At 46.0% G+C, this 19,163-nt stretch overlaps 3 protein-coding genes across 4 annotated transcripts; 1 reads left to right on the forward strand and 2 right to left on the reverse strand.

Moving 5' to 3' along the window:
* The first annotated feature begins 4,653 nt into the window (after positions 1-4,653).
* Positions 4,654-8,095, forward strand: LOC124657492 (protein ALTERED PHOSPHATE STARVATION RESPONSE 1-like). Its single transcript, XM_047196036.1, has 4 exons — positions 4,654-5,527; positions 6,157-6,389; positions 6,890-7,113; positions 7,195-8,095. The coding sequence occupies exons 1-4, from the start codon at positions 4,654-4,656 to the stop codon at positions 8,093-8,095; spliced, it is 2,232 nt and encodes a 743-aa protein (XP_047051992.1).
* Positions 8,096-10,512: 2,417 nt separating this feature from the next.
* On the reverse strand, positions 10,513-13,924 carry LOC124657493 (probable leucine-rich repeat receptor-like protein kinase At1g35710). Its single transcript, XM_047196037.1, has 2 exons — positions 10,906-13,924; positions 10,513-10,799 (listed from the first exon to the last, which is right to left on the reverse strand). The coding sequence occupies exons 1-2, from the start codon at positions 13,922-13,924 to the stop codon at positions 10,513-10,515; spliced, it is 3,306 nt and encodes a 1,101-aa protein (XP_047051993.1).
* Positions 13,925-15,577: 1,653 nt separating this feature from the next.
* Positions 15,578-17,638, reverse strand: LOC124652952. Of its 2 annotated transcripts, XM_047192003.1 has the most exons (2): positions 16,127-17,638; positions 15,578-16,096 (listed from the first exon to the last, which is right to left on the reverse strand). In XM_047192003.1, exons 1-2 carry the CDS (start codon positions 17,539-17,541, stop codon positions 15,739-15,741), a joined length of 1,773 nt encoding a protein of 590 aa, XP_047047959.1. In that variant the 5' UTR covers positions 17,542-17,638; the 3' UTR covers positions 15,578-15,738. The 2 variants fall into 2 exon arrangements, with proteins under 2 accessions (XP_047047959.1, XP_047047958.1); XM_047192002.1 differs by having other exon boundaries at positions 15,578-17,638.
* Positions 17,639-19,163: the final 1,525 nt, after the last annotated feature.

Here is a 19,163-nt window from a genome sequence, read left to right on the forward strand (position 1 = left end):
CCATCACCGGAGCACCATCATGGCCCCTGACATTACCCTTTTTCGACTCCCGTAGCTCCTGTAAAGTCAAAAACACTAAAAAGAGGCGTTTTCTGCTGAACATAATTAGAACCGGAGGAGAGAGATTGTTTAAAAAATCCCCTAAAACATCATAAAACATGATCATAACATTATATAAGATGCAAATATGGTAATATGTTGCAATAAAGTGCAACGTTCATGTATACATTTTACATGCATCAGTTACTCAATGTAGGTTCTTTGGTGGGTGGATTGGAATTGGAAGGATTGAAATAACATGAGGTAATTCAGCTAAGGTTGCCATTTTCAAGAAAGTAAACTAGTGTCTTTGTCTATCATATTGTGTTGTAAAAATCGTGTTTACATTGGTTATAAGGCTATACATGGGGATACATGCACCTTCAACCATTCATCTTAAACATGGTTCTTATTTCAGAGCATTGAGCATTCTAACCTTGAACCCTAACCACTTTGAAAGTGCAGGGAATCCCCATATGTGATTTTGGTAATTAGTGACAATCGCTATGAACTAATGTTTGCATTGAGTTTTGTTTGAAGATTTTGTCCATAAAAAATGTTTGAACCATATGTTGGATTCAAGGTTGAAAGAAGAAGAAAATGAAGAAGACCAAGTGTTGACCAAGATGTTCGAAGAGTGATCCAAAGATTGGTCAAATAGGAGTTTAGCCGGCAAGTATGTCTTGAAGATGAAGATGGAGTGAGAACTCATAACCATAATGAAGAAAAGAAGAAATAAAGTGCAAGTTCAAGATGATCCATCTCAAAATATCATATGCTTGAATCTTGTCATCCACATGATGATCATTATATGAAGATATGTCGAAGAAGAGGCTCTCTCATAGTAGCTTATGGGGAAGCAATCCGCAACACTTCAGCAAGCTAGCAGAATCAAGAAAGACGTTCCATCTTTATGGTGTGAAGATCGTCATCATCTAGCTGAGGTGGAATGCGGAAGGTTAAGGTTTCTTCTTGGTATACTTTCAAATTACTAGTCCCTTGTTGTTGTTGGGAGACCGGGTGTTAGGATCGGTAGAAGTACTCTTAAGAGTGGCTCTTGAATGAGTAACTTGATCGTATCATTCCAAGAGGTCAAACCCCTTTCATGCTTGGCATCATGTTTCTTGGTTGTTATTTGGATCTTATCCATGAGATGTTTTAGTGTTTGTGGTTATTCTCATGACAAGATCTAGTTCATCGAAAACAGATTTCAAACAGAAAACTTGTTGCGTTTTCGAACTTTTATTGGTTCTTCATTGAATGAGGTTCTTCACCTCTAAATTTATAGGATGCTACTTGTTGTTATCTTTCAAAAAAAGTTTGGAGTTCGGATGTGGAAGATCTTGCATTTTTAGTTTATGTCATTTTAGGAGTTCGAGGTCGGAGACTCTAGTGTCTCTCATCCCAGAGACTCCAGCCTGGGTATGATCACAAAGATGAAAGTGTGCCTTGCTCTCGGTACCCAAAGTAGAGACTTTGGCTAGACTCAGGAGACTCAAACCCCGAGACTCTGACCTTACTATGTTGAAGCCTGCTTAGGCCGGAGGCTCCGACCCATCTGGGTGCCGACAAAGTGTAAGCCGGACACTCTAGTCATTCTTAGGCTGGAGACTCCGAGGTAAGTTGTCTGCAACGTCTAGTTTTTGGAGAGCACTATATAAAGCCTCATTCTTCCCCAAGTGGATGTAGCTATTCAGATTTCCCACTCCTCCATTGTTGACATTGAGCAGCTCGCCCTATCTCTCTATTCATCTATGCTTCTTAAATATTTTTTAGGGAAACGTGAGAGGAGATCTGGATCTACATTTTCACCGATCAACATCCGCTCTTAGTGAGGGGAACATAGCTGATCTAGATCTTGGAGTTCTTTATGGATTTCCTCTGTTCTTTCTCTCCACTTCTCCCAATAGCTTTTCGCTTTGGTGGAATTTGAGAGTGAAGGATTTGAGCACCTTGTGTGTTCTTGTCATTGCATTTGGGGCATCAGTTTGAGTTTTCCACGATAATTCATGGAAGTGAAAATTTGCGAGCTAATTACTCTTTGGTGCTTGTACCCGGAGCTTGTTCCTCTTGGGTCCTTGAACCCAAGACGGCTTTGTGGTTTGGTGTTGTCGTGGAGCTTAATTTGTGTGATGTAAAGCTTGCATTGGATTTCTCTTGAGCCTCCAATTAAGTCGTGGAGATTGTCTAATCTTTTGCAGGCTCGGTGACTACCCTCAAGGGTCCCCTATTGTATCATGGCATATTGCATCGTGAAAGAGCACGAGGAGATTATGGTGAACCATTGTGGCGCCGAGGAAGTCATTGTGCTTCCACACCACTCCAAAGGCGACTATCTTACTTTGGAAAATGAACTTTGGGATACATCAGCGTCTCCATGTCCCATCGATTATACCTTTACCAAAGCTCTTTAATTGTGCACTTTATTTCGTGATAGCCTTCGTGCTTGAGGTTATATATCATACTATCACATAGTTGTCTATCTTTTTTAGCATAAGTTGTTGGTGCATATGGTGGTGAACCCTCATATATTGGTTTTGTGTGCTTGATAACTTAAACACTACTTTTGTTTCGCATTTGTTCAACTCAATATTGTAAAAGTATTAAACCAATGTTCACCCCCTCTAGGCGACATCCTTGTCCTTTTGATGTTCTTATCTTGGTTCTTCCTTTGCCACCTCCACGTCGACTTTTGGTTTGCCTCATCCTCGATGTTGTCATAGTGAAATATGAAGATATAAAGGGTCACATCGCACAAGAAAGATCGACCAAAGCACCAAAAACCCACTGACCACATAAATAGAAAAACCCACAAGTGTTCGATTTGCTCAATTCAAAAACTCAAATAAGATTAGATTGAATTTTAAAAGTAAGTTGAAAGTTTGTAATGCTACAGGTACTAGCACATTAATTAGCCTCTTAAGTGCACTACTATTGTCTCAATTTTCCCCATATAATATTTTTGTATTATCTTCTTGATATTTCAATTCTATAGCCACAAATTACTCTCTTAATTGTGCATTAGTATCTTACTTTTATGAAATGATATCCTGTATATATACATATATATCTATATTATTTCCGTATCATTTATTTACGTGGTCACAAGTTAGTCCATTAATTGTGCAGAAGTACTATCTTAATTTCACCAAATAATATCCCTTTATATCTATGTAGCCACAAATGGCACTATTTATTAGCTACAAAACAATATCTCTATTCCATTAATTGATAGAGAAATAAAGTAGAAACTTTTCTACTATCTCTATTTTACAAATTAATAGAGAAATAAAATAGGAATATTCATATAGAGTTTATACCGTTATTTAAAAAATAGCAACTATGATTTTCCTAAACATTTCCTTTTCTCAAGCAAGTAGAGCAGTGGCTTTGCCTATCTTATTGTGTTGTAGAAATCTTGTTGGCATTCTCGGAAACATTGTTCTTCTTTCACAACGTTGATCATTCTAACCTTGAACCTCAACCCCTTATCCTGGTTCCTCATTTGCAACCTCATCGCCGACTCTTGGTTTTCCTCACCCTCGATGTTTTCATAATGAAAGACGAAGGCACAGAGGGTCACATCGCATAGAAAAGATCGCCTGAATCTCAAAAACCCCAGCCGACCTCACTAATGGGAAACCCACTTGTAGTGTTCGATTTGCTCAACTGAGATACACACATAAGAATAGATTGAATGTTTCAAAAGTAAGTTGAGAGTTTGCACTGTTATGATTACTAACACATTGATTAACCTCTTAATTGCACTACGATTATCTCAATACTTTTCCAAATAATACAATTTTTTTATATACTTGATATTTCAATCCTATAGCCGCAACTTACTCTCTTAACTGTCCAATAGTATCTTCCCTGTACCAAATGATATCCTACGTATATTACTTCCATATTCTTCCATATCGTTTTTGTGGTCCCAATTTTACTCATTAATTTTGCAGAAGTACTATCTTAATTTCACCAAACAATATCCCTCTATATCTTGTTGTGGCTCCAGCTATGTAGCCACAAACTATGCTGCTATTAATTAATTGCAAAATACTATCTCTATTTTGCCTATCGATAGAGAAATGAAGTAGGCACATTTCTAGTATCTGTATTTGACCCATTAATAGAGAAATAAAATAGAAACATTCCTATATAGTTTATACTAGTACTATTTTTTTAAAATAAAAATATTTGAGCTGTGATTTTCCTTAACAATTCCTTTTCTAGTTGGCCTAGGTCTTTCATCCCTAAAGACAGTCATCAGTCACTCCTCCCAAGTCCCAAACCCTCACAAGACCCAAATCTGCAGCCCCACATAAACAAACCATGCAAAGATTCCCTGTCATCATCATCAGAATTTAGGAAGGAAGGGGTCCTCCCAAACCTTTCTCCCCCACAAACCCACTCCCACAACCAACAAAATTTCACCCCTCTCCACCACCACCACCACCTGACAACAACCACCATCTCTCCCTTCTCTCCCTCTGCTTTCTACCTCACACTCTCCCACTTTGACTTTGACTCACTCCTCAGTCCTCACTCCTCTCTACTCTACGCTAAACCCTGCTCTAATAAACCTTGCCTAGCCTGCTAGGGTGCTAGCCTCCGATGGGGAACTGCGCCGCCTCCCGGCTCGCCGCCGGCGGCGGCGGCGTGGGCGGTGGCGGTGCGGGCGGGGACCCCGTGGCGGTGTGCCGCGACCGGAAGCGCCTCATAAAGCTGGCGGCGGAGCGGCGGTTCGCGCTGGCGGCGGCGCACGCGGGCTACGCGGCGGCCCTGCGCTCCGTCGCCGACGCCCTGGACATCTTCGTGGCCCGCCACACCGCGCCGGCGCCCATACTCATCACGCTCCCCACCCCCACCGCCTCGCCTCCCGGCTCCCCCAAGCACGCTACCCCGGCGCCCGCGCTGCCGCCCTCGTCCGCCGCCGCGCCATCGACCCCGCCGCCGACGGATGCGCCGGCGGCGGACGAGGAGGACGACGGCCGCGGGGGCGGGCAGACGCCGGAGATGGGCCGCCCGTACTACTACACGCCCCCGGCCACGCCGCCGCCGCCCCCCGCCGCGGTCGGCGGGTGGGACTTCTTCAACCCGTTCTACGGGACGGAGGAGGTGGCGGCGGCCATCAGCGACGAGGAGATGCGCGCCGTTAGGGAGCGGGAGGGGATCCCGGACCTCGAGGAGGCGGAAGAGGAGGACAACGAGGGGGAGAAGCCCGCTGCTGCTGCGGCGTCAGCGGCGGCGGAAAAAAACCCTAAATCCGAGGATTCGCTCAGGGTGGCCAAGCAGGAAGAGACAAAAGATGTATCCGAGGCGGCGAGGAACAACGGCGCCGGCGGGCTGGAGGTGTCCGTCGTGCTGCCGGGGCGCGAGCTCCTGGCGGCGCTCAAGGAGGTGGAGGAGCTCTTCGCCCGCGCCGCCGAGGCCGGCAAGGACGTCTCCGGCATGCTCGAGGCCGCCGCCCGTGCCCCCGAGCTCAAAGGTCCGGCCTTTTTCACATCCCCCCAACTTCTCTTGCCTCGATTTCTCTCTCCCTCCCACTGCAACCTGCCCAATATTTGCCACAAATGTTGTCGAACCCCTTTTTGCTGTTCCGGAAAAAATGCAAGATTTGGGCGTAAAGCTGTTCTTCTACATCAGAAGAAAGAAGGCCTTGCGTTACTTAGCAGGGTGGATTTGGGGAACTTTTTTTTAACACTCAGGGTGGTATGGAATTTACTGTTCTTTGTTTAGGACCTCACTCGCTTGTGGCCCTGGAGATTGGATTAGACGGAGCATATCTCTTAAAAAAGTGCCTTTAAATATTCCCCTGATGTAATATCCGCCACACGGTCAATTTCTACTTTGCAGTCATGCCATGGCCCCCTTTTCATGCTACTACTTGTGGTTCTTCGTTGCCAAGGTGGTCCTTTTGTGCTACCAATGACTAAAGGCGGCCTGCTTCATGATTGGCGCCATGAATCTGCACTTCCAGTCCTGCTACAAGGACTGGCTTTTGCTTGATGCTCGCACACTGCGGGCTACAGATTGGGTGTTATTATTGGTTGCTGTGTAGTATCTGGTGTGTGCTTGATTGATGGAATTAACATTGGTGGTTCTTTCTTGGTGCAGAGAACTCGTCGAAAATAATCCATGCCATCGCGTGGCATCGGTCTCCGTCGTCCGTGTCGTCATCTTATAGAAGCGAGCTGGGAGCAAGCTCGAATAGTTTGTCGTGGACAGAGAAGAGCGAGACCAGCAAGACCGATATATTTGAAGACTATGGTGGGATGAAGTCTGGAAGTCACTCTCAGACTTTAGGGAGACTGTATGCTTGGGAGAAGAAACTTTATGAAGAAGTTAAGGTGGGTTGAATCTGTTTGAGCTTGGATACCTTTTATGGTGTAGTCATTTGATCTTTCATGTGATTACATAAGTATAGAGAAGGCTTTATATCATTAAAAGTGAAAGCAAGTTATTCTTTTAGGAAAAGTGGCACCACATTGATATGAAATTGCGGCTTATTTTTGTATTGACATGACTTCAGTGAACAAGGCTAAGTTTAAAGACCTCCTGTGGAAATCTTGACATGGTGATATTACTGATATTGTGCTATCTATAGATCAAAAGCAATGTAATAATTTCCTGTGCACCATGGTCATATTGCATTTTTTTCCGGAATGGGGCATACCCCAGCCTCTGCTTATCAAAGCAGTGCATATCACCGCTTTATTTCCTGTGCACCATGGTCACATTGCATAGTTTCTGTGCCCATGAATTGGTGTATATATCTGTCTTTCATGCAAGATGTTTTAAGTGCATTTCATATTTTTACATCTATTTTAAATGACTTGGTTTGGTGCAGGCTATTGATCAAATCAGACAAACATACGAGAAGAAATGTGTGCAGCTGAGGAACCAAGACGCCAAAGGTTCAGAGCTGCGTTGTGCTGAAAAAACCAGGACAAATGTGAGAGACCTGTACACAAGGATCTGGGTTTCTCTAAGAGCTGCAGAATCAATATCGGATAGAATACAGAAGTTACGGGATGAGGAGCTGCAACCGCAACTTGTCGAGCTGTTGCATGGGTAAGCTAGTCTTATTGTTTGTGTGTAGGATCGATGTGTTCTTGTTGATTCAATACTTATGCTTTCTCTGCTCCATGGCAGCTTTACAAGAACTTGGAAAGTGATGGTGGATTCGCATGAAACTCAGAGACAGATAATGTTTGAGGTGAATTCCTTCACCTGCCCTGCTTATGGGAAGTTCTGCAACGACGCCCAGCGGCATGCCACTCTCAAGCTGGAGGTTGAACTCAGGAACTGGAGGTCCTGCTTCGTGAGCTACGTCAGTGCACAGAAATCGTACATTGAAGCTCTCGATGGCTGGCTGTCCAAGTTCATCCTAACGGACACCATCCGATACTCCCGAGGGATATCCTCCATCGCGCCCAACAGGGCTGGCGCGCCGCCGCTGGTCGTGATCTGCCACGACTGGCACACCACACTGTCCAAGTTCCCCTACAAGCGCGTCTCGTTCACCATGCGGAACTTCAACCGGAGCGTGCGGGTGCTGTGGCTGAAGCAGGGGGAGGAGCAGCAGCAGAAGAGGAAGGTGGACGGGCTGGCCAAGGAGCTGGACAAGAAGGCCACAGCCTACAAGCGGGCGGAGAACAAGGTGATCGAGACGAAGCTCCTCCTAGAGCACCGGCCGGGGGAGCAGGAGGCGAGGCAGCGTGTGGAGCAGCTGTCGGAGCGCAAGGAGGCGTTGAACGTACTGCGGCGGCGGGTGGAGGCGGAGAAGGCGCGGCACCACCACTGCATGCGCGACACCCACGACGTGACCCTCAACGGCTTCAAGATCGGCCTCGCCAGCATTTTCGAGTCGCTCGCTGATTTTTCTCGGGACTCTGTGAAGCTCTACGAGGACCTCCTGGCACATGCCGGCGCCCCCAAGGAGCGCCTGGAAAAGGCCTCTTCAGCCTCCGAGCAGCAGCAGCAGGCCTGTGCCGACAACGAAGTGCAACCGCAGAGCTCCTACCCGCACCAGGCCACCGTCGAAGCGAGATGACTCTTGAGTCCGCAAACAGTATTTATGGTCTGTTTTAATTAGGACATTGTTGTGCTGTTGCATTGCCCCAGTTTTTTGGACCCCTAGACTGTTTAATCTGATGTTAATTAGCCTTGTAGAGTAGCAGCATGGATGCTGGGTGCGTGGGGGCAGAGGGTCGCCATTGTTGTGGGCGTGCATTGCATCTGCTGCTTGTAATTATTCTTTTAGCCTGATATCAAGTGAGGATTCGCTCTGCTGTTTCTGTTGCTGTCATGATGATGATTCCTGCTCCACAATACCGAAACTGTTGCTGCATATACAGTGATGCTTTCTCTACTCCACAGTAGAAGCAGTATTCGCTGCTATTGCATTTACACACAGTAGCAGCGCAGCAGCAGCTGGTAAACGGCACGGGGAATCAGTCAGGGCTTCCCTGGCCCTGAATGAATAGGACCATTGCCAATGCTGATCCTGTTGGAGGTATCTGTGATGTTTTTTGAGTAATCGTCAAATGACAATCCTGCAATGTGAATGGCAAATGATTCATGAAAATCCGTTCAAACAAACTCAACTGCTTTGCTTGTCTGGCTCAAACTAGACTAGTGCTGACATTGCTTGTCAGGGTGATCAGTGATCACTACAAATGAAGGAGGAGTCTTCATGTTCTGCAGCACAGCAGTAGCATATATGCATTTTTCTTCTATTCTTTCTGGGCAGTTGCTTGTACCAACATATAATGCAAATTTTCCTGCCAGTCTCTGTTGACACTAGATGTCTAGATTAATCCATTATTAAGACAAGAGGAGACCCTTGAAATACTGAAACTGTTGCTGCATATACATACTACAGTAGTAGCAGCACTACTCGACGCCGGCCAGGCCATAGTATCACTCCTGAGCAGCAGCAACTGGTAAACGGCACGAGGAGAGGAGTCAGGGCTTTCCCTGGCCATGAATAGCATTATATAGCCAATGTTGATCCTATTGGAATTATCTGTGATAGTGATACTGTACTATTATGTGTTGTTTCTTCGAATGGTCAGGTGACAATGTGGAAATGTAACTGACAAACATTCATCCGTTCAAATAAAATATTTGGTTGTGGTAACAGAAACTTGTAATCTAAATGGTAGCTGGCAAACATTTCTTTTACCGCAAATGTGATGGCAGGAGGAGAGAAGGCTTAAACTAGATAACTGCTTGCTGGTTTGGGACAAAAGTATACTAGTGTTGACACTGCCCGCGAATTATTACCTCCATTTTGAAATATAAGCCTTTTTAGAAAGCTAAAGATACACCACAATTTAACCATGTGCTATCCATTCATGTCACTACAGAAAAAAATACACAACAAAATAGTTACAAACAGAGGCTGCAGTAGATTATGAAGACACTTCATGTCTCGGCTGCATGGTGCAACGGGGCCTCCGTGACGGATGCAATTTGATGGACTCGTGTAGGGTGGAAGCGTTATTGGGCACCATGGAGGCGTCGACGAAGGCCTGACAAGGGCTATACGGATCTCTACCCTAAAGATGGACCAGTGGTTGATGGTGGTGACGGCTTCTGAAGCAAGGGCAATAGGGGCTCGCCAATGGTCTGCTATTCCGGATGTGTGCTCCTATTTTCGCCATAGGGCAATTCAGTGATGCCCCGGTGATTAGCTGGTGGGTCGTTCTTTGTGTTTTAGGGCATGAGACCCTGACGATATGTTACTTAACCCATTGTCGGCTTTCTAGATGTTGTGTGGTGGCTTTGAGTTTTTTTATGTATGCTCTTAGCAAATCTTTATTGAATAAAATCTAAATAAAAGCCGTGTCATTGATTGATGCAGAGGCTAGGCTTCCCTATTTCCTAAAAAAATCTTATTTTCTTCCAATCCGCTACATCTCCACCGGCTTGCTATGTACCCATGTGTGATTCATCACTACCTACGTTGAGCTTCATCCGAATAGTAGTATTTCTTCTTTCAACAGTTCGAATGTACTTAACGAATTCAACTTGGCATTTGATTTCTATATCTGTCTTAAAGATAAAAATTATTGACCATACGTGACCAACTGCATGTTAGAATTTCTGTTCTTGAAGAGATTACTTATCTTGATCTATTTTTTAGAGATAATCAATAGATGGAAGTGGTAATCATGAAGGAAAATTAGGAGATACCAAAATTTCAGATAGCAGAACATATATGAGCCAGTTATCATCATTTTCAAGCCTCCTTCCAAAATATAATCATGAGCTTGATGAATGACCCGAATGATCACTAGTGAATAATTCTATAGTGTACAATTAGCGACCCACATAATCTATGGTGGCCAACAGAAATGGCATTAGTTATTTGGTTTGCATATGCTTGGACAGAGAGGCAGCCTAAGTTTATTCCGAACTAAAGAAGCTTAGAACAGTACATTTCCAAGAATATAACACGTAAATTTAGAAAATAAGATCACGATAAACTTTCTGCATAGTTGGCCTTTCTTTAGGTGAAGGAAGCAGGCACTCAAATGCCATAGAGATGCACCGCTTCACGTCATTTGCTTCACCACCTTCGGGTTGTGGAAGTTGTTTATCCAAAATTTCTTCTAGGAGAAATTGGTCACCCAACGAATAAATAAAATTTTGCACATCTCCTGGATGTTTTCCCATTAACACCTCAAGCACCACAACACCAAAGCTATATACATCACATTTCTCCGTAACTACAGATGTGTACGCAAATTCTGGATGCACCATAGGAAAATAAGAATTAGAAACATGCATCAGTGCAGCTCATTCCTATTTAAAACATTTTATTAGAGAATATAGTATTGTACTGAAAAAACTTACCAGGTGCTATATAGCCATACGTCCCCGCTAGTGCACTCCAATTCGATGAATCCGGTTTTAACATTCTTGCAATACCAAAATCCGAGACAAATGCTTTGTAATCAGCATCTAGTAAGATATTTCTGCTTGTGATGTCTCGATGAATTATCGGTGGGTGAATATCATGATGGAGGTAAGCGATAGCTTGAGCTACATCTTTTATGAGAGTTGTCCTTCTTTGCCAGTGGAACTGGATTGCCAGTTCTTCATTGCTTAAGATAGAAGCTAGATTTCCTCTCTCTATAAACTGGCATACAAGGAACCGGTACCGTGGATGAGAACAATATCCATACAGCTTGACGATGCTGCGTTGTCGAATTTTTGTTAACATTTCAATCTCATGCTGGAATATTTCTTCATCATGCACCTGTTCATTTCCTGCATGGAGTTTCTTTACCGCAACCACTTGTTCATCTTGAAGTTCTGCTTTATAAACACTACCGTATGACCCCTCTCCAATGCAATGCTTGTCATCAAAATCTTCAGTTCCATTGATAATATCCTCAAATGCCATTCTACCATCAAAGCTCCATACAGAAAATACATCCCTTTTTCTCACTTCATCAGTATTTTGAGATACTTTCTTGCGGCAAATGAAAAAAGCAATTACAGCTGATACTATTGAAATAGTAGCGGCAAACATGGGAACGCCGATTGATAGTATTATTTTTTGACGCTTTATGTTATGAGTCGCAGGTGGGAGGTCACAAGGAGGCAGACCAAAAAGATCTCCACAAAGGCCTTTGTTGTGGAGAAACCATTCGACTGATGCATTGTGGATCCCTTTTGGGACGGAGCCTTCTAGGAAGTTGTCTGATACATCAAATACAGATAGGCTTTTCATGCTTGCAATCGAGATAGGGATTGCACCACTAAATTGATTGTGTGAGAAATTCACAAACATCAACAACTCTAGCTTGCTAAGTTCCAATGGTATTGGTCCAGTGAGATTGTTCATACTAAGATCAAGCATTCTTTGTAGGGAAGCTAAATGACCCAAATTACGAGGAAGACTTCCACTAAGACTGTTGTTATTCATCCGTAGTAATTGTAGTTTCAAACAATTTCCGATGTCTTCTGGTATTTTACCACTCAACAGGTTGCTTGACAAACTAAGAAGCTCAAGATTGCCAAGTTGGCCTATCTGTTTAGGGATTTGGCCAGATAGTTGATTGTTTCTTAAGTCCATCCAGTATAGGCTGATTAACTTTCCAATTTCCCGTGGTATCTCACCGGTCAACTTATTGTTATCCAGATTAAGCTTTGCAAGATATTTTAGCTCCCAAATCTCAGAAGGTATATTGCCTTCTATCATGTTGTTGGAAAAATCAATCCATGTCAAGTTTTGACATGCGCCCCAGTTAGGTGAGAGCCGACCTATGAACCTGTTTGAATACAAACTAATTTTTGTGAGATGTGGATACACCCCAAAGGCTTCAGTTATGTCTCCCTCAATCTGATTACCGCTAATTGCGAGGGATATTAGTGAGCTGCAATCCCTCAAGCCTTTTGGGACATGACCATCCAGATTGTTGTAATGAAGTATTAAACTTTGTAGCTTTTTACTTTGGCACAACTCTGGCAAGTGTCCTATTAGCTGGTTATTAGACAGTTGAATGCTGACCAAATTGGTAAGGTTGGAGAGCGATGAAGGCAAAGAGCCAGAGATTTGATTGGAGAATAGTCGCATTTCTATCATATTAACCAAATTTCCAAAACTCTGAGGGATTATGCCAGACAGCTGATTTTTATAGGCTGCAAGATATTCCAAATTTTCCAAGTTTCCAAAGTCAGACGGCAGTTCCCCAGAGAGATTATTACTTCCTATGTGTATATCCCTGAGTGAAGACATGTTCCCAATACTTGTCGGCACTGATCCAACTATGAAATTCATCGAAATGTCGAGGATTTCCAGATTCACAAGATTTCCAAACCCATGAGGAATTGATCCAGTTATGAGGTTACTCCAAAGAAAAAAATGGGACACTGAAGTAAGATTTCCAGCAATACTTGAAGGAATAGGACCCGTCAAATGATTATGTGAAAAGTCCAACTTAGTCAAGCTCGAGAGCATCCCAAGCTCTACCGGGATCGGACCAGTGAGCTGATTCCGATATAGGACCATTATTTTCATCATTGTGAGGTTTCCAAGGGATGGCGGAATTGTGCCAGTCAGGTTGTTTACCGACAAGGATATTACTTGCAGGGTGTGGATATGTCCTAGCACTTTAGGTATAGGTCCCGACAGAAAATTAGCAGAAAGGTCTAGAAAGTTGAGGTTTGTCAGGTTACCAATGGCGGAAGGTATTTCGCCAGAAAGAATATTCAAGGACAAATCCAGCTCCTTCATGTTCTGAAGGTGTCCGAGTTGCCATGGAATGGTACCTGAGAGCCTATTCCCATCCAGATAAAGAATGGCAAGTCTTGAGAGATTTCCCAAGGCAAGAGGGATTTGGCCAGTGATATTATTGTTTGAGAGGTCCATGTATGTGAGCCTCCCAAGGTTGCAAAATGATACAGGTATGTGCCCACTGAGCTGATCACCGGAGAAGTTGAGGCTGGAAAGCATGGAAAGAGAGCCGATGCTAGGAGGGATGGTGCCAGAGAGACCATAGTTATCGCTGAGGTCGAGATTGACGAGGTATGGGAGTGATTGAAATCTGAGGGTGTGAAGTTGTCCTGCGATGCCGGCACCGCCGAGGATAAGCTCTCTTATGACCTTCACCGTGGTTCCTCCGCTTGACCGAGTGTCTCCGCAGGTGATGCCGGTCCAGTTGCACGGATACATGCCGTCGTCTCTCCAGGTTCCCAGCTGGTGCTTGGAGGAGAAGCTGAGTGATGATTTCCAGTAGAGGAGCGCCGCGGCTTGATCTCTCAGCGAAGCGCCTCGGCTGTCAGCGTGCCTGGAAATGAGGAGTAGAAGCAGGACAAACGAGAGAACCAAGCGATGTAGCTGCGGGGGCGCCGTGGAATGCGCCATGATCTTAATGCGTGCTCCGGCTGTATGATATGATGACTGCATACGCCAAGTGATCTCACGTAAATTAACTGATCGAAGCACTCCCCAGAAGTCTGGCAGCAAGACGCACACACGCGAGAATGCATAGATGAAGGAGATGGAGAGAATGGCGCACCTCCGGTGTCCTGAGCAGAACGCAGCGGCCGCGCTTGTGCCGGGTGGTGGTGTGTGAGCTCGAGGTGTGAAATTGCCAGTTGAACTCCAGGGGTTTAAAAACACATGTACACACGGTGTGAGTCACACCCACACACTTGCATCTCCAAAAAAAGAACAAAATTCTGCAGTGAAAACTTTGACTCAGTTCTAAAGGCCGGCTATATTATTTTCTCGCCGAACTCGGACAGAGATGTCTTCTAAGTCGACAGGTTTAAGTTGAAGGACCAGAGCCGTATAGTAGTGTTTTTCTAGTCTAAGATGCTCCATTCCTAGCTAGTCTAAGATTCTCCATTCCTAATTGTGTCTGGTTCTCTATGATGACCGTGGATGCTTCCAGCCGTTCAAAACAAAACAAACATATCATGCTCGTCGTGTGTTCGGAGATGGGATTTATCTATTATTTATTGCATTAGAAGTTCAATTGGCTAATAATTTCTTTGAGTATATAAATTGAATATTTTTTTGGCACTAACAAACTAATAAGTGCCGGAAAGCAGTATTTCTCTTCTGATTGTGTGCTTTACATGATTTTCTGGATTAATTTTTGGAACTAACCATCTAGTGAAATTCTTCTAAACTACCATTTTTTTAGAAATTTTGAACCCTATTTTTATTTATGATATCTTTGCTGGAATTTTGCCTAGGGCCTCTGCAAACTTTGCTGCCATTCATTCATATTGGACTAGCATTTCAGATCGCAAGGAAATAAAAATCAAGAGACTCGTCCAAAATCTGGACGTCAGTCTTGACAGTACAAAACTGTTTGCTGAGCACACCTCAAAATTATCAGCTTTAGCATCAGGAAACATAATGGCACACACTGTTGACACTTCCCTGACCCTGAATAGTAGCCCTGCCAACGCTGATTTTTTTGGAAGTATCTATGATATATTATGCAGAGCGTTTGGACAGTAAGATCATAATCCCGAGAAATGTAAATGAGATACATTCACCTGCTCAAACGAACTTGATTGTGGGCTGTGGCAAACAGAAGAGACTGGTTCCTGGTAACATTTCAGATGGCAAGGAAAAAAGAAAGAGATTCATCCTACATCTGGATGGCGCCATAGACTCAGTTGACACTAGATCGATTCATTAAGGCAAGAGAAAACCATTGAAATAGGAAAGAACGGTTCATTTGTTGCTTACCTTCATCAGTCTTAATAGGTGAGCAAATGAATGCACACCTCCAAATTTTGAGCTTCAGTACCGTCAAACACAAGGGCATACACAGTACAGTGACAACACTCAATACTACACCGTAAACAAACAGACACAACACTTGGGAAATTTATTCCCGCATACATGGTAACAAAGAACTCCGCCTATGCATTTTAGGAATAGCCAGTCCCAAGCCCGGGTAAAGGAGGAGGGTTGTGTTAGGCTTGGCGAGCCAACGTAAAAACCAGCCTTTCCTATGGTTATGAAACCCATACATGGTAACAAAGATATCGAAACTGAGTTCGATTCCTTTTCCCAGGAAGAAGGTACATACATGAGCAAAGCAGAATATACACATTCCTACTGCCCTACCTTACATAATGTTGACATGTTCGGAGTGGTAAAAACAGGGCATGATACATAGATTTATTAAACAAAATGGCAGGCACCACATATACCTAGTGCTGCTGCCTCCTCCTCGTTCTTCTTGTGGTTGTGGACTCCGAAGGCGGCCTGGACCTCCTACTTTGGGCTGCCTGCCCCACTATAACAGCCACCGTGCTAGATGTCGACGCCTGCTCCACAGACGACGACTGCTGAGGAACTGTTGTTGCAGCATTATCAGAATTAGAAGACGGCGGTTCGACCGGATTGCCACTCTCAGGGGCAGCGTTGCGCCGCACATGCCGCATTGTTAATGGGGAGAGTGAAGCAAGACTAGGTGAAGCTCTCCGACGCACAGTCCTGGCAACCCTTGTCCCGCCTTCAGGAAGCACGGCCACCTCAACATCGCCTACAGGTGGAGCTGCCTGGCCTCTCAACTGATCCTGGTTTTCTATCGACTGCCTCACCATGCTCGCAATGCCTCTCCGATCTGGCATCTGCAGCTCCTGCCTCACCATGCTCACAATGCCTCTCGGATCTGGCATCTGCAGCTCCTGCCTCAAGCTCTCACTCCTGTTGGCGCTCGGCCTGGGAGGGACACGACTGCTGGAAGCATCCCGTTCGCCACCTCCTCTTCCATAAATCGGTGTGACGTTCACTTCGAGCACCTCCCCCTTGCAGACAGGGCACTCCGAGCGGGTTGAATGTGCATGGAGCCACTGATACAAGCATGGCCAGCAGAAGAGGTGGCCACACGGTGTAACCACGGGCTCTCTAGCTGCATCAAGACAGATATTGCACTCGAAACTGGCGTCGCATCCGCAGTAGTTCCCATCGTTCTTGACAGCACCCTTTCCTCCCACCTTGCCATTGGCATCGAGATTCTGCCGCCTTGATGCATCCAGAGAGTTATGAGACCGCTGGATGGCCTGCGCCAGTCTTTCGGCATCCGGACTGGTCGCCCGCTGGCTGCGGCTCGCTGGCCCTGGCCGCACAATGTGGTGCTGCTCACTCACCTGGATCACCCTCTGCAGGCGGAGCTCATGCGTCGTGTCCTCAATCGCACCCCCGACAGACTGCCTCGTGCTAACCATCTCCGCTCTGGCGGCAGGAGCCGCCCGATCAGGGCGTGAGAGCCTTTCCACCCACTCAAGCCGAACTCCTTCCAACCCAGCAAGGGGCAGCTGCTGCGGCGGTGGCGGAGAGGCATTGGCATCGTGCGAGGATGCATCAAACCCCACAGCCGGTTCACCGGCATCAAGACCCTCTTCGCTGTCTGTACCCAGGCCATCATGCTGAGCAAAAATCATAGGAAAATCAACCCCCCATGAATCCGGCGAGTCTACCTCGTCAAGTCGCAGCACCTCCTCTTGTGCCGCCAGCAATCCCGCTGGCTCATCATCCTCGGTTGAGATTTCCGGGATGACCAAATTCGGCAGCAGCACATAATACTCGCTGTCGGAACTCAGGCCATCGTCCGAGGACGCATCAGAAGGCAGAGCCGGTTCGCCAGCATCGAGAGCGTCTTCGCTGCCCGTACCGAGGCCATCATCTGATTCTGAGGATAAATCGGTAGGCACGGCGGGGTCACCAGCGTAATCCTCGCTGTCGTCTGTGCTCGGGCCGTCGAGCCAGTCGACGAGGATGGGGTCGATCGGCGGCATCTCCGGCGTGGAGAGCGCGTTGGACGGCGAGTATGCCGCGGGCAGCGGCGGCGGCGGCGGCGGTATCTCGTCGGGCGGCGGCGATCCTGCCGCGGGCTCGTCCTCCGGTGTTGGAACGGGGCTGCCCGCTGGCGCCGGGCAATCCATGGCTGCGCCCAGCCGGCCTGGAGGCCGCGGCAGCGGAGGTAGGCCCAGGTAGAGGTTCAGATCCATCCAGCGCCGGCCCGGGCGGTAGGGGCGGGCGCCCGGGGCCCCAGGGGCCCGATCCTTGGTTTGAATCCGGAAGCTGGTCGGCGGCGATCTGCACAGCGGCGAGATGGGGGCCGGCGAGACGGGTGCGGCGGCGGCGGCGATCTGGTGGCGTAGGAGCTCGGTAGACGTGGCCGGCGGTGGAGGACGTGGTCGGGGGCTGGGCGAGAAATGGCGGCGGGGGTGGGACGGCGGCGACGGCGGGAGATGGGAGGAGACGGCGGCGGGGGCGAATACCCTAGCCGTTTGCGTTTGGTAGTAGAGTGCGTGTGGACTCGTGCGGCCTGGGGTCAGGCTGGCATGCGGTGGCAGTTGGCGGTAATTTCTTCAAAAATGGAGGGGGTTCCTGGAATGGACAAGCCGAGAAGAAAACAGTGGATTTGAACACTCGCGCTTCTCGCGCCTCCACCTCGCCGGAAACTTACCGCCGATGGCGACTGCGGCGGCGGGGAGGCACGGAAACCTCGAAAGGTACTCAATTGCCCTGCCTATCAGATGTTCTTCTAAACTCCTTAGTTACAGTTACTGCTAAGTCATTCAATCTTTACCCTGCCTATGTACAAATTTGGGTTGCGTGTCTGTATCTGAATGCGTTTTTTCTTCAGGTGGTCCATCTTAGCATGGGAATATGGTTTCTACTGTGATGCAGAGGTTCTATGGCTGCACTGTATGCTTAACTTTACTTGTCCTCTTTTCTGTGACATTGTATTACCTGCAGGCCGCTGAATTACTCGCACACATGTCCTATTCATTCAGCTGCATGTGTGCCTTTGGGCCTGCTCAAACACCATTTTTTTAGGACAATGCTCAAACACCATTTCAGAGGTTAAAACAAAGCGATGAGCTATTGACTATATGACAGTGGAAGATTCATCGGTTCGAATCTATCCGATCTTTATCGTTTTGCTCAAGAACGAAGAAATCCCTTGTCGAAGCCCTTTATGATAAGCTTCCTTGGATCTGGGAAGTTTCTCTTTCACGGTATTGGGATCGTTTGATCGATTTCCTTGATTTGATCGCTATTTAATAGGCGTGCGCTCAAAGGATACAAACAGGGATTCGCAAACAAAAAGGGGAATTCGTAGTCATTTTTTCTTGTCGCGTAAAAAAAAGTCTTTACGCGAGAGCAATAGGGGTTGTGATACATCTATCTCTTCTGAGCAACCTCTTTTGGATTTGCTAATGCTGAACTTTCTAGTATGTGTGGTCCTCTGCCCTTTCCATGTGCTTGATCATGATATCTTTTTTTTTTGAGCGGCTTGATCATGATATCTTGAGCAGACTTGGAACATATATACTTTTTGGCATATGCAGCTGAACTATACGAAGCTACTATAATTATGTTTGCTGAACAAGATGACGTTATTTTATTTTATTTATTTATTGCATTGGCTAGCACTGTATTACTAATGCAAATCTGTTGAAGTCTTACCTGTACTCCATGCTGCAGGAGGAGTTCCAAAATTTCTGCAACGAAATAGGAGTAAATTTCTTGAGCAATACGTCCCTCACAATGTTGGAAGATTGCGAACACACTTTTGGACTCAACATAATCAGCTTCAAGTTTCTTAACACCTGTGATAAAT

Source organism: Lolium rigidum, chromosome 5, assembly GCF_022539505.1.
Source record: "Lolium rigidum isolate FL_2022 chromosome 5, APGP_CSIRO_Lrig_0.1, whole genome shotgun sequence".
NCBI lineage: Eukaryota > Viridiplantae > Streptophyta > Magnoliopsida > Poales > Poaceae > Lolium > Lolium rigidum.